The 13,294-nt window shown below is 39.7% G+C and overlaps 1 protein-coding gene across 4 annotated transcripts in view; it reads left to right on the top strand.

Moving 5' to 3' along the window:
• The window catches only part of NAA35 (N-alpha-acetyltransferase 35, NatC auxiliary subunit), an 88,052-nt gene that overhangs the window by 25,942 nt on the left and 48,816 nt on the right, over nt 1-13,294 (top strand). For 3 of the 4 annotated variants that reach the window (XM_040963405.1, XM_040963404.1, XM_040963406.1), the window contains exons 6-11: nt 2,611-2,778; nt 9,613-9,679; nt 9,759-9,802; nt 10,893-10,943; nt 11,544-11,627; nt 12,495-12,609. In XM_040963405.1, coding sequence (XP_040819339.1) covers nt 2,611-2,778; nt 9,613-9,679; nt 9,759-9,802; nt 10,893-10,943; nt 11,544-11,627; nt 12,495-12,609 — 529 coding nt within the window. The remainder of the gene's footprint in view (nt 1-2,610; nt 2,779-9,612; nt 9,680-9,758; nt 9,803-10,892; nt 10,944-11,543; nt 11,628-12,494; nt 12,610-13,294) is intronic. The other variant, XM_040963407.1, reaches the window with a different exon arrangement.

Raw genomic sequence — 13,294 nt, 5'->3', positions numbered from 1 at the left:
GTGTACATGTATAGTTAACACTAGTTTGGTAATACTTGGCCCAGAATGTTTGCCAACCGTTGGCTGCATTTCTCCCACTTGTGTGACACATGCCTAGGAGCAGGCAAACCTACTCAGGTGTTCCCAGCCGGGGCTTTATTACAGCTTGTGTTAACCATATTTGGTGTATGTATTACAGTATTGCCCATGATCGCATTGCTAGGAAGAGGCAGTGGTGGATTTCTGATCCTGTCTGTCCTGTAAAAGCTCTTTCCTTCAGATACATCTGTATTATCAGAGGCTTACATTTCTTTCTGAGATGGGCAAGGGAAATGGAGTGTTTCTGGGAACAAACATGTAAAGAAAGGATTGTGACTGCAGGTAAATAAGTGTGTTCTAGTGCTGTAGGGACATGGGGATTATTTCTGGGAAGGTAGGAAAGGCTGTTGAAAGGAAGTGATATTAGTATGAAATATTGAAGATCAGTAGGCATGTGGCAGGAGAAGGGGTGATTTTGTGGGCTTTCAAAAGGGTATGTGTTATGACAGGGAGAGGAGGTACAGCTGCTTCTAGTCAAGGCTGAGGAACTAGACAAGGAGGGAGGGGACAGAAGGAATTTTTTAAAAAATTTGTTTTTATTAGGAAGTCAGATTTATTTATTTTTTTAAAAAAGATTTCTTTATTTTCATTGCAAAGTCAGACATACAGAGAGGTGGAGAGACAAAGGGGAAAATCCTCCGTCCAATGATTCACTCCCCAAGTGACTGCAGTGTCTGGCACTGAGCTGATCCAAAGCCAGGAGCCAGGAACTTCTTTCTGGGTCTCCATGCGGGTGCAGGGTTCCAAGGCTTTGGGCCGTCCTCGACTGCTTTCCCAAGCCACAAGCAGGGAGCTGGATGGGAAGTGGAGCTACCGGGATTAGAACCAGTGCCCATATAGCATCTTGGTGTGTTCAAGGTGAGGACTTTAGCCACTAGGCCACAGCACCGGGCCCAGTAAGAAGGATCATGGCCAAAACTAAGAAGCTCTCCGGAGACACTTGGGACTGCATCTCAGAGTTCAGGCATAGGAAGACAACAGGTTTGAGAATGCGTCTTTACACTAGTGTATTCCATGTACACCTTACATGAAATCCTTAATGCATAACTAATATAGCGACATGTGTCTTGCTGTGCTACAGAATTCCTGGACTCTAAACCATGTAAATTTGGGCAAATTGTTTTGCAAACTGTTCTACATGTAAAAGAATGAATGCTGTCTTTTTCATCATGTGAGGGGAAAAATGAAATATATGAAAATATGTAGGTAATACTTGGGACAAAATAGTTACTCAGTTATGGCTGCTCTTGCTATTCCCAGACTTTACCACAATGACGCCAAGCCTGTGGTAGACACTTGGGAAAAGTGCTGATGATGCTTGTGTTTTAGAAAAAGCTCTCTGCTGGCGCATGTAAGGGTCAGATCTGGTGTCACCTCAGGTGAAGGTTCTTGGGGAACTCCCCAACTGGACCACTGGACTCAAACTCTACCCACAGAGAGAATTGTAGGATTTGTGGTCTGACCTTGGAATGCATGGAATGATTGGGATTGTGCCTCCTTGATTGCTGATGCTTATGCTGTGGACGGTGTGCCATGGTGCATAAGGGGGACGTGATGGACAGCTCATTTGGCCATGCAGAGGACATCGAATGCCATGTCAGAAGAGCAGGAGAGCAGAACAGAGTGGGCAACTCTCTTGGTTGAGCTTTGGCAGCAAGTTTCTGGGTGAGTGGGTGCACTGAGGTAGACTGTCAGTCAGTGGACCTTGGAAGGAGGATTTTCTCAACCTTGGAGCAACAAAACCAACAGCGTCTTGAACTATGCAAAACACTCAGGCAGCACCCTCAGAACGTTCTCTGCATCAGGGTTTCTAAGATGACATCAAGTGGACATCTCAGCCCGGGGCGGCTGGGAGCAGTTCCCTCATCCTTGCTGTCTTCTTCACACCTAGGTACAGAAAAAAAAGGAAGAAAAGGAAAATTGGAAACATTTGTCCTACCCACCTTCCCCTGTTCCTCAACCTTTCCCACCTTATTCAGTGGTCCTCATGGGCCTGCATTCTTGTTAACTATGTAAAGAATATCAAAAGTAAAATAAAATAAAAAAGAAAAAGCCCTCTGGCTGCGAGTATTGAATTAGAGATCAGAAAAAAGAAAAGCATCTTTAATTTCTTGCAGACATCTAAGTGCTACAGCTGCTGCTGGCTGGGTTAGTGGTGGTAAAGATAAAATGAAAAAATAGAGTGATTAACAACTTGTGTTCAGTTTTACAATTGGGAATTTCTGGTCTATGGATTTTTATTGACTGCATTGTGGAATAGATTGGTTTGGATGCTATTTAAAGGGTTAACTCTATCTTACAGTTATATAAAAATACCTTTTACAGTTAATCATTTGTTGTACGTAGAGTCAATGAATGTGAATTTTAATTCTTTGTTTTTCTTGCTTTCCTTTTAATCATGTTTTAAGTCTTGTATGTAATCTTGCATCTTACTGGGTCTGCAGCACTTGAACCTTTGGCTTTTGGATTAGTTGAGACTTTTCAGACTTTGCGTGTCACCTTCAGTGTATGTCCTGTTTTGTGTTTTCATAGATAACCTGGTTAGAAGGCCATTCCTTGGCACAGACAGTATTCACGTGCCTTTATATTCATAATCCAGACTTTATAGAAGATCCTGCCATGAAAGCTTTTGCTTTGGGAATCTTGAAAATCTGTGATATCGCAAGGGAAAAAGTAAATAAAGCTGCTGTTTTTGAAGAGGTAAGATTTTATAAGATAACAATTCTTGAAGCTCATTGACCACCTTATTCACTGGGTGTTTACGTGATTTTGTGATTCACATCTTTGTCCACATGAATTGTTAAAAGTTGTCCTACAAATTGTTTGCTTTTATACAAAGATTGATTTGTAAGGCCCTCACTTATAGTACTGTTTATAGTATTTAAGATTTGGCATTGTAGTCAGGAAAATATTCCTCAGTATCCATCACCAGGAAACTCCATAAAAGGTGCTACATGATCAAGGATTAAGGATTGTGCCTTTGGGACACCTGTGTCCCATGCTGGAGGGCCTGAGTTCAAGTCTCATTTCTACTCGGAGTTTCAGCTTCTGCTAATGAGCACCTTGGAGGCAGTGGCAGTGGCTCATGTAGCTGTGGGTCTCTTACCCTTGTGGGAAACCTAGATTGTCTGGCTCTCAGTTTAGCCGGCTCAGTCCTGACTATTGTGGGTGTTTAGGGAGTGAAACAGTGGGTGAGATTTCTATCTGTCTCTGTGTCTCTCCTATCCATTTCTCTCTTTCTCTGCCTTTCAAATGAATAAACATTTATTTTAAAAGGCTGTAGATTTATATCTACAATGTAAGATTAGAACCCTCAAATGAGAAAGTCAGATGTGTGAAAGCATGTGTATCTTGATACCATTTTATTTTTATTATCTTAAAAGGATAGTAATTAGTTGAATGTTCCTACACAAGAAGATAATGGGGGTACTCAGGATTGGAACATAAACCTATTTCCTTTTTAAAATGAACTAGAAAATTTAGTAATGAAAATTATAATTGAATTTCTGTAAATTTTCTCTACATGCTTATAGGCAAATGGAAGGAGGTAGAGAAAAGTAATAGAAATATTTTAGGAATAATAAAGACAATTTTTTTATCCCATTGAAATAAAACATAATGTTAGGCCCAAATGAATAAATGAATAGTGAAATAACGAGCTTATTCTTGAAAGTTATCAAAAGATTGCAATATAAAAAGTTAGCATCAGTATAATCTAGAAAGTACAAATTAAAATAGTAGCTACTTTTTATTTATAGAACATTTGGTTTTGGCAAGGATGCAGTTAATTGCCATTTTAGTTTTTACTAGTGGAAATTGCATGAACAGTTTAGCAATATAGATCAAAGTCTTAAACATGCTGATACCATTTATTCTAATAATTTCACCTGTATAACTCCACCTTGAAGAATGAGGAATGTGGACACTGTGCTGAAGTATGTTAATCAGTTTTCGGAAATTATCAGTTAACACCAAAATGTAACCATTATCGTTGTGGTCAAAATAAAATATAGACAGTTTAGTGTACTTGTTGAATATGTAGCCATTAATGTGATGACAGTGTGTTTAATAATACGTACTTTCAGTTTCCTACTGAAAGGCCCATTTGGTCTGTCAGGAATATTCTCCATTATTTTTATTCATTAAACTTCGCTAGCATACTTATTACTGCTAATAAAGGAAGAAAATGTATACTTAAGCAGCTTAAATTGAGAAGGATACGTGCCCTCACCAACCAGGCAGCAACTGATGGCCCAGCTGCCTGGACCCTTTTCACCACGTGGGAGGCCAAGATGGAAAGTCTGGCTTCGGCCTGACTTACCTCTAACTGCTGCAGCCATTTTTTTTTTTTTTTTATTGTTGCTTACATTGTATTATGTAGTACAGTTTTATAGGCGCTGGGGATTCCCCCCACCCCTCCCATACCCCTCCCCCCATGGTGGATTCCTCCACCTTGTTGCATACTACCACAAGCAATATACATTTTCAACGCAATTCCAATCAAATTGCCCAAAACATTCTTCACGGAACTGGATACAATGATTCAAAAGTTCATCTGGAAACACAAAAAACCACGAATAGCTAGAACCATCCTGAAAAATAAGAAGTTAGCAGGGGGAATCACAATCCCGGACCTCTGGACATACTATAGAGCAGTGGTTATCAAAACAGCCTGGTACTGGCACAAAGACAGAAAGGAAGATCAATGGAATAGAATAGAAGCACCAAAAGGGAACCCACACAAATACAGCCAATTAATCTTTGACAAAAAGACCAATGACAGCTCAAGCAAGTGGGAAGGCCTCTTTAGTAAATGTTGTTGGGACAACTGGCTGATAGCCTGTAGAAACAAAAAAATAGACCCACATCTATCACCATACACTAAGATCCAATCTACATGGATAAAAGACCTAAACCTACATCCAGAAACCTTCAAACTCTTGCAAGAAAATGTAGGAAATACCCTGCAAGACCTAGGAGTAGGTACCGACTTTCTAAGAAGGACACCAAAAGCAATAGCAGTTGAGAACAGAATAAACAAATGGGACCTCATCAAACTAAGAAGCTTCTGTACAGCAAGGGAAACAATCAACAAAGTAAAAAAGCAACCCACAGAGTGGGAGAAGATCTTTGCACACGATATAGGCGATAGGGGGCTAATTTCCAGGATATACAAAGAACTTCAAAACAACCAAAAAACCAAAACAAACAAACCACTCAAGAAATGGGCACGGGAAATGGGCAAACATTTCACAAAGGAACAAGTCCAAATGGCAAACAAACATATGAAAAAATGTTCCAGCTCCCTAGCAATAAGGGAAATCCAAATTAAAACATCGATGAGGTACCACCTAACACCAGTAAGATTGGCCCACATAAACAAGAACACCAACGACGCTTGCTGGCGAGGATGCGGGGAAAAGGGAACCATACTCCACTGCTGGTGGAGCTGCAAATTGGTACAGCCTTTATGCTGCAGCCATTTTGAGGAGGGAGCTAGCAGATGTAATCTCCCTCTCTCAGTGACGCTGATTTTCAAAAAAATTTTTTTTGACTAGGCAAATAAGCTTTATAGTAAAATACTTCCATATTAGCATTTTACCCCTGATATCTAGCCAAAATCAGCTTCTATAGTTTGCTCAGGAAATGGATTAAGAATAAGAGAATAAAACCATAAAAAAAGTTCTGTGCTGCTTTATTCATCTTAAAATTTTCATTTCAACCTTACTATTTGATTCCCATCACTTTTTTCCCCCTTATTTACTCTGATTCCTCTACTCTGACTGTCCTTCAGTTAGAGATGCGTAGTTGACAAACGTTGACACTTCATGTCTCTGTTCGCGTCATTTCCGCTGGTCAGTGCTGCAGCCAGTGAAACCCTTCACTCAGCATTAGCTACACTCTGCATGTACCCAGGCAGCAGAAGCTGCTAGGGAAAACCCACATCTGTGTGTCTACTCTCACTTTTGTTTTAAAGCTAAAGCTCAGATGTGCATTCAACATTGGAGACAGTCTTGTCCTATGCTTTGTACTGACTTTGTTTCTTAGTTTTTTAAAATGATTTTCCCGGGCCCAGCGCGGTGGCTCAGTGGTTAAGGTCCTCGCCTTGCACGCCCGGGATCCCATATGGGCGCTGGTTCTATTCCCGGCAGCCCCGCTTCCCTTCCAGCTCCCTGCCTGTGGCCCGGGAAAGCAGTCGAGGACGACCCAAAGCTTTGGGACCCTGCACCCGCGTGGGAGACCCGGAAGAGGCTCCTGGCTTCGGACCGGCATAGCATCGACCGTTGCGCTCACTTGGGGAGTGAATCATCGGAAGGAAGATCTTCCTCTCTGTCTCTCCTCTCTGTATATCCGCCTTTCCAGTAAAAAATAATAAAATAAATTTTTAAAATGATTTTCCCACATCTTTTTAAATTTTAGACATCCTTTACCAATTTTACTTTCCTTCTATTTGCTTTATATCTTACTGAAAGATTAGCTGCAGATGTTATTACAAGCACCAGTCACAGTCATGACTGCTGACTTGTTTTGATAGCTACGTGCTTCTAATACAATGAATGTCTCCCAGTAACAATAGGTTTAGACTGTCACTGTGTTCTGCTTTCCATTTCTTTTTTGCTTGTTGTAGATATTAAACCTGTTTTGTGTGTGTTGCATTACTAATCTGTTTTTCCCTACTAGATTATTATTGGCATTTAAGCATGCTTTAACATTTGTTTAAAAAGAGAATATAGCAAGGCCCAGAGCGGTAGCCAAGTGGCTAAAGTTCCTGCCTTGTATTCACCGGAATCCCATTTGCGCACCAATTCATGTTGTACAACTCTGCTTCCCATCCAGCTCCCTGACTCTGGTCTGGGAAAGCACTCGAGAACGGCAGAAAGCCTCAGGACCATGCACACACACGGGAAACCCAGAAGAGGCTCCTGGCTCTTGGCTTCAGATTGGCTCAACTCTGGCCATTGTGGCTGCTTGGGGAGTGAACCAGCAGATGGAAGATCTCTCTGTTTCTCCTTCTCTGTAAATCTGACTTTCCAATAAAAATAAATAAATCCTTAAAAAAGAGAGAGAATACAACAGTTCCTTATATCTGTAATGCCATTTTTCTACTGCTCTCACACAGAACTCTTTGAATGAATTAATATTTGTGTGTTTTACGTTGTGTCTTCCTGGTCTCGCTGGTCATTTCTTCACTGCCACTCGGGGAACTGGTGTCTGTCTCACTGAGTTCTGCACTCTCCTCCATCCTTCTCGGGGAGTCATTACCCACTTGACCCATTTTCAGCTTGTTCTTGTATTCCTTTCCCCATTGCTGATGAGGGTTTCCTGTGTGTGCCTTTCTAGATGCAAGGGTGTTTACCCCTGGACTCACTTTGTTCTCCATACTTTTTTCCTAGGTTGATTTCTTGTAGTTCTGTAGCTTTATAATACCATCTGTGTGCTGATGACATCCATTTCTTAAAGACGTATTTTATTTGAATGTCAGATATACAGAGAGGAGAGACAGAGAGGAAGAACTTACATCCATAGATTCATTCCCCAGGCAGCCCCAGTAGCCGGAGCTGTGCCAATCCGAAGCCAGGAACTTTTTCCAAGTCTCTCATGTTGGTGCAGGGTCCCAAAGCTTTGGGCCATCTTGGACTGCTTCCCCAGGCCACAAGCAGGGAGCTGGATGAGAAGTGGGGCACTCATATGGCAATCTGGTGCATGCGAGGTGAGGACTTTAGTCTCTAGGCTACCGCACTGGACCCAATGACGTCCATTTTTATGTCTCTAGTCCTGATCCCACCCTTGATTTCCAGACTCAAGTGAATGCCTTCCAGAAATTTTCACTTGGATGATGGAAGAAGTTGTAAACTTGATGTAAATGGCAGTACTCCGTTTTTACCGTTAGACAAATGTACTTCTCTAGAAGTCTACCCCTTTGCAGGATCATCAGTTGTTCAGACCAAAAACCTAAAAGAGGTGCTTCAACATATAGTTTATCTCATACGTTTTCAGCTTTACCTTTTATATATCTTAATTTCAGTAACTTTTTCTTTTTCCACTGTTACAGTCCCAATCCAAATCACCAGCAACTCTGGCCCTGTAGAGGTGTATGTCTGATCTCCCCTGCTTCACTGGTTTTTGTTCTAAAGTCTAGTGTTTCAGGAGTGAGCTGGCAGTGACAGTGATCTGTTTATGTGACTCCTCTTGCTGTCAGTTCTCTGGGGTATTCTCGTTACTGAGGCTTCTATCCGTTACACAGAACCTGGGATATTCTTTCAGAAACAATGGTTTTTTTTTGCCTAGACTGTTGCAAAACAGTTCACAGCTAGAGGTTTCAGGTACTTATTTTGTCTACACAATGTTGGGCTATGAATTTTGTTTTTCCAAGGTACATTCTTTTCCATTTTTAATTTTTTAAAATTTTTATTTGTAAGGTCAGTTTATAGAGCGTGTGAGGGACACACTGTTCAACTTCTGGCTCACTATCCAAATGGCCACAGCAGCCAAAGGTGGGCCACTTCAAAACCTGGAGCCTGGACCTTCTTCCAGGTGTCCCACATGGGTACAGAGGCCCAAGAACTTGGGTCATCTGCTGCTGCTTTCCCAGGCACATTAGCAGGGAGCTGGGTTGGAAGTGGAGCAGCCCAGACTCAAAGTGGCACCTGTATGGGATGCTCACCCCACAGGCGGAGGCTTAGCCTACTGTGTCATAGTTGAGATTAGGAAATCGTTGAAGGGTTTTCAGTAGAGAAGTGGCATATTTGACTTACTGTAAAACAATACGTCTTCCTCCTGCTGTTGAATAAATTCTGCCAGGAACACTTGTGCGACCTGTTTGGAATTACAGGCAGAAGTGTGCTTAGTAACTTAGAGGTAGCTATGAAGGATGAGAGATTGATAGATTAAACATTTTTAAAGTTTTTTTATTTTGAAAGGTAGAGCAACAGAAACATGCCTACTCACCCACACAGCTCTTCCAGCTGTTGTTTCATTCTCCATATGGCCACAGCAGCTGGCTCTGGTCAGACCCAAATCAGGAGCCAGAGAATTCAGTCTTTATCTCCCAAGTACTTGGGCCGTAAGTGATGCTTTGACTGGTGTTGGCCAGCTTGTCTACTGACACTGCCGTTGGTGAGATTCCCTGCTTCTGTTTTCACTGTCTTCGCTTGTGTACCACACTCCTTTAGCTGTATCGCTTGCTGACATATCTCAGTCTGTATAGCAGTCAAACTCATGGCTGTATTTACTGTTGACCTGAGAATTGTTTGATAAATATTAGTCTGTCTTTGCACATATCTTAAATATCAGTATATTTAAATTGCTTAAGAACAAGAAGCTAGTTAAGGACAGAGATTGCATTAGAATGTGGTATTTGAGAGTGTGCCTTTAAGGAAAGCCTGGCTGTTTGATGGCAATATTTAGACAAGCAGGATGACATATCCTTCCAGTTTTACTAGTAAATAGTGATTTTATGAAAGAGATGAGATGGTTTTACTGCTGTGTAAGGGCCTAATTATCTTTTTTTTTTTTTTTTTTTTTTTGGTTTAGGAAGATTTTCAGTCAATGACTTACGGATTTAAAATGGCTAACAGTGTAACAGATCTTCGAGTTACAGGTAAGCCCATTTTAAAAGATAATTCTATGATTTACTTTTTGAGTTTTTTCCTTTTAAAACTTGCTGTTTGTTTTTCTAGGCATGCTAAAAGATGTGGAAGATGACATGCAAAGAAGAGTAAAGGTATATATATGTTATGTCTTTTCTGCAGTGTAAAGTTTTTGTATGATCAAGATCAGGTTAATATTAGACAGTTGCAAATAGCTGGCGTAGGTAGACCCTCCTACTTCTTAATAAACTGTACTGCGTTTGTAATGAATTTGAAGCTGCTAGAAGAGTTTGTGAGATTTCAAGCATTGAAAATTTACCCTTCTCAATTCATTGGACTTTATGGCGTCTTGAGTGTTAGCTAAGGTGCTGCACGGGTGGTGTTTTTCCCGCATAGGTTTTGGCTCCTTGGGTGTTTCTTGTATCTTCAGTGCTCAGTAGAGTGTCTAGAGTGTTAGCCTGGCAAGTAGTGGCGACCAGAGTGTGGGAGCTCCTAGTTGGTAATTCACTTCTCATAGACATTTGATAGAACAAGTGGTGTTTTGTCTATTTTTGTCTTTGTAAGGAATTTTACATTCTTCAAAAAATTTGTGATTATTCAGTGAGTTAGGTGATTAAAGGTACACCATGCCACTTGCATTCAGGAGAATGCAGTTTGCAGAGGTTGAGTCACCTTTCTTGAGCCATGCTTGTGAGTGTGTCCTTTGTAAGCGACAGCTCCAGGACTGGAGTGCACAGTTTCTGCCACAGCTTCCTATCCTGCTGCTCTGAGCTTCTGTGAAAGTAAATAATCCACTGCAACTCTTGCAGTAACAAGAACAGGTCAGGATTGACCAGTGTTTTTATGGTGTGATATTGTAAATATTACTGTTTTTTCCTAACAATTAATTTTGAGAGCATCAGGGAATTCATTGAATAGATGCTTTTAAAGGAAGATAGTACTGACTGTATGCCATAGGCTTTTGCTTATGTTTTCTTTTTTCAATAATGTTTTACAAATTATCTTATAATTTGTATCAAAATGAAATTTCTGTATGTAGGTTAATGGAAGTAAAATGAATACTGGATGCAATCTCCCCCCCTTTATTTATTTATTTAATTTATATAAAAACAGATTTTTTTTCCTGAGTATAACTCAGGAAATTTTTACTTCACCTTGTATGTTTGTAATCTAATATTTCTCCAAGTTTGAGTTTGTTTTAATTTACCTTTTTTAAAATTTTAGAGTACTCGAAGTCGGCAAGGAGAAGAAAGAGATCCAGAAGTTGAACTAGAAGTAATTGAACTTATTTTCTGGTAGATAATATCAGAGAAGTCTACCTGTTAATGTTGTAGTTTTATGAACTGCGTTATAATTTATGGAAGCCCTTTTTAAGGTATTTCTTTAAAAATTGGACATTGCAAGGGATTTTATTTCCCTTGTGCTTGTTTTGATAGACTGATAATGCAGCTCTTTGAAATACATTTCAGAATCTTCAGTATTCCTGTGAGGTAGGAAGAAAATATCTTTTACAGGTGATGACAAACAGAAGTTTGCAGTGTCAAAAGATGCTGAGTTTTGTCAAAATTCTAAGTTTTCTGACTCTGCATAAATTATTTCTTAAAATGCTACTTGACAATTTTGTAAGATAGTGTAGCTTTTGATCTAAAAGAAAATCCTTTGAGTATACTTTTTTTAATATTCCAAAAGAATAAGCTTTTTAAAATTTATTATGATGCTTTCCACAGTATATTTTCCAGGCATTTGTAAAACCTGTGAAGAGATGTGTGTTAATATAGTATGTTATTAATGAAGTTTAGGAGTTAAATCTATTTAAGTTGAAATTTATATTATGGGCTTTGCATGCTTTTGACTTCAGCTCTTGTCTCTTTGCAGCACCAGCAGTGTTTAGCAGTGTTTAGCAGAGTGAAATTTACTCGTGTGTTGCTGACAGTGCTTATAGCCTTCACTAAGAAAGAGGTAAGGCTGTTGGCCTTAACTTATCTTTGTGTTTTAGTGTTGGTTAGATGGTACGCCTTATCAAGGCAGTTCTGAGACTTCTTTGCTGTCCACTTGTTCTAAATGCTAGTATGAGATATTTGCACTTAGTGTATTTATACCAGAGTAACCCTGATGATTTTCTCAACAGGTTGCATGAAGTGTCTCCTCCCTAATACATGCCCGTGGCTGTTATTTAAATAAGAATAGTGTCTTATGTTGTTATTAAACACAACATTAAAAGTTGAAATCGCTTGTGGGTTGTTAGTTTGTGAATGAAAGGAGAAAGTGGAAATGAGAAATGTAGGTAGACCTGTTCTTCCATCAGTTAAAAAACTTAACTGTTGTATTTGTGTGGAACTAAAAGCAAAACCTAAATGATACGTGCGTTTTCCTTTGGGATAATTTTACCTTAAGTCAGACTTACTCTAAGTAGTTCATAAAATGGTGAATGAAAATCGACCATTTGTCATCAAACTTCTTTGATTCTGTTTGTTCTTATTTTTCCTTCCACTTTTATGAAGGGCATAGTGCAGTGATGATAGTTTATTCCATTTCTGGTAGACTGCATTTGTGGTTTTTATTTTTTAAAATAAAATAAATCAGAAATGTGTTTTTAATGGATCCTACAAGATACAGATGTGAGTAAAGAAAAAAAAATAAGACGAAAAAATCCCTAATTTCTATCCTTACAGGATCTGGACATCCTGTACTAAGTGAATAGTTTGTGAAAACCAGTATCATTTTAGCAAGTGTTTAATTTCATTATTGTTTATAGAATTTTCCTATCTAATGTATATCTTTCAGTGAAAGAATATGTAAGAATGTTTTTGGTGATTTATTTGCTAGACCAGTGCTGTTGCAGAAGCTCAAAAACTGATGGTACAAGCAGCAGATCTCCTTTCTGCCATTCATAATTCATTGCATCATGGCATCCAGGCCCAGAACGATACTACAAAAGGAGGTAATGGTCCAATTTGTTCCTTTCACTTCTTTTCCATTTAATGCAATTTTTGGTTGTTGTGAATTTCATTTCATTCATCCTGCCTGGATCTTTGAATATGTTACTCCAGAGACTTAAATATAGTGTTGTGTTGTGGCCTTTGTTTTTAAATTTATTTTAAACTGAAAGCAGTACTGTGGTCCTTGGCTGGCTGTTGTATCTTGGCTGTTTGGATTCTGCATGTGTATCTTTTCTTGTGTTTATGTTGCGCTATCAGCAGCAGTGTCTTTCTCTGGTCTGTCTGCGAACTCATCATCCCCATTGCATGTTCCATGCTCGCCTTACCGGGCTAGCCTGACTCATACCCCAAGGCCTCATTGCAGACATAAACCTCTCACAGTGCTGCTCGGTACGTTGCATCCCGGTTGTTCACCTGTTTACCTTTCCATGAGAGGTTTTTTAAAAAAATTTCTTTAAAATTGTGTTTACTTGTAGGATGCACACACACACAAACATTAGAGATCGTGCATCTGCTGTTCATAACCAGGGCTTAGCAAGGACAGATCCAGGAGCTGAGGAAATTGTTCTGGGTTTCACCTGGGTGACAGGAACCCCATTATTTGTTTTTTTTTTTCCTTTTTAAAGATTTATTTGTTTGCAACGTCAGATATACAGAGGAGGAGAGATAGAGAGGAAGACCTTCTGT

This window comes from Ochotona curzoniae, unplaced genomic scaffold (assembly GCF_017591425.1).
Source record: "Ochotona curzoniae isolate NIBS_2020 unplaced genomic scaffold, NIBS_Ocur_1.0 scaffold_3208, whole genome shotgun sequence".
Taxonomy (NCBI): domain Eukaryota; kingdom Metazoa; phylum Chordata; class Mammalia; order Lagomorpha; family Ochotonidae; genus Ochotona; species Ochotona curzoniae.
The sequence above is the reverse complement of the archived record's forward strand: the minus strand, read 5'-3'. Positions and strand labels throughout refer to the sequence as shown.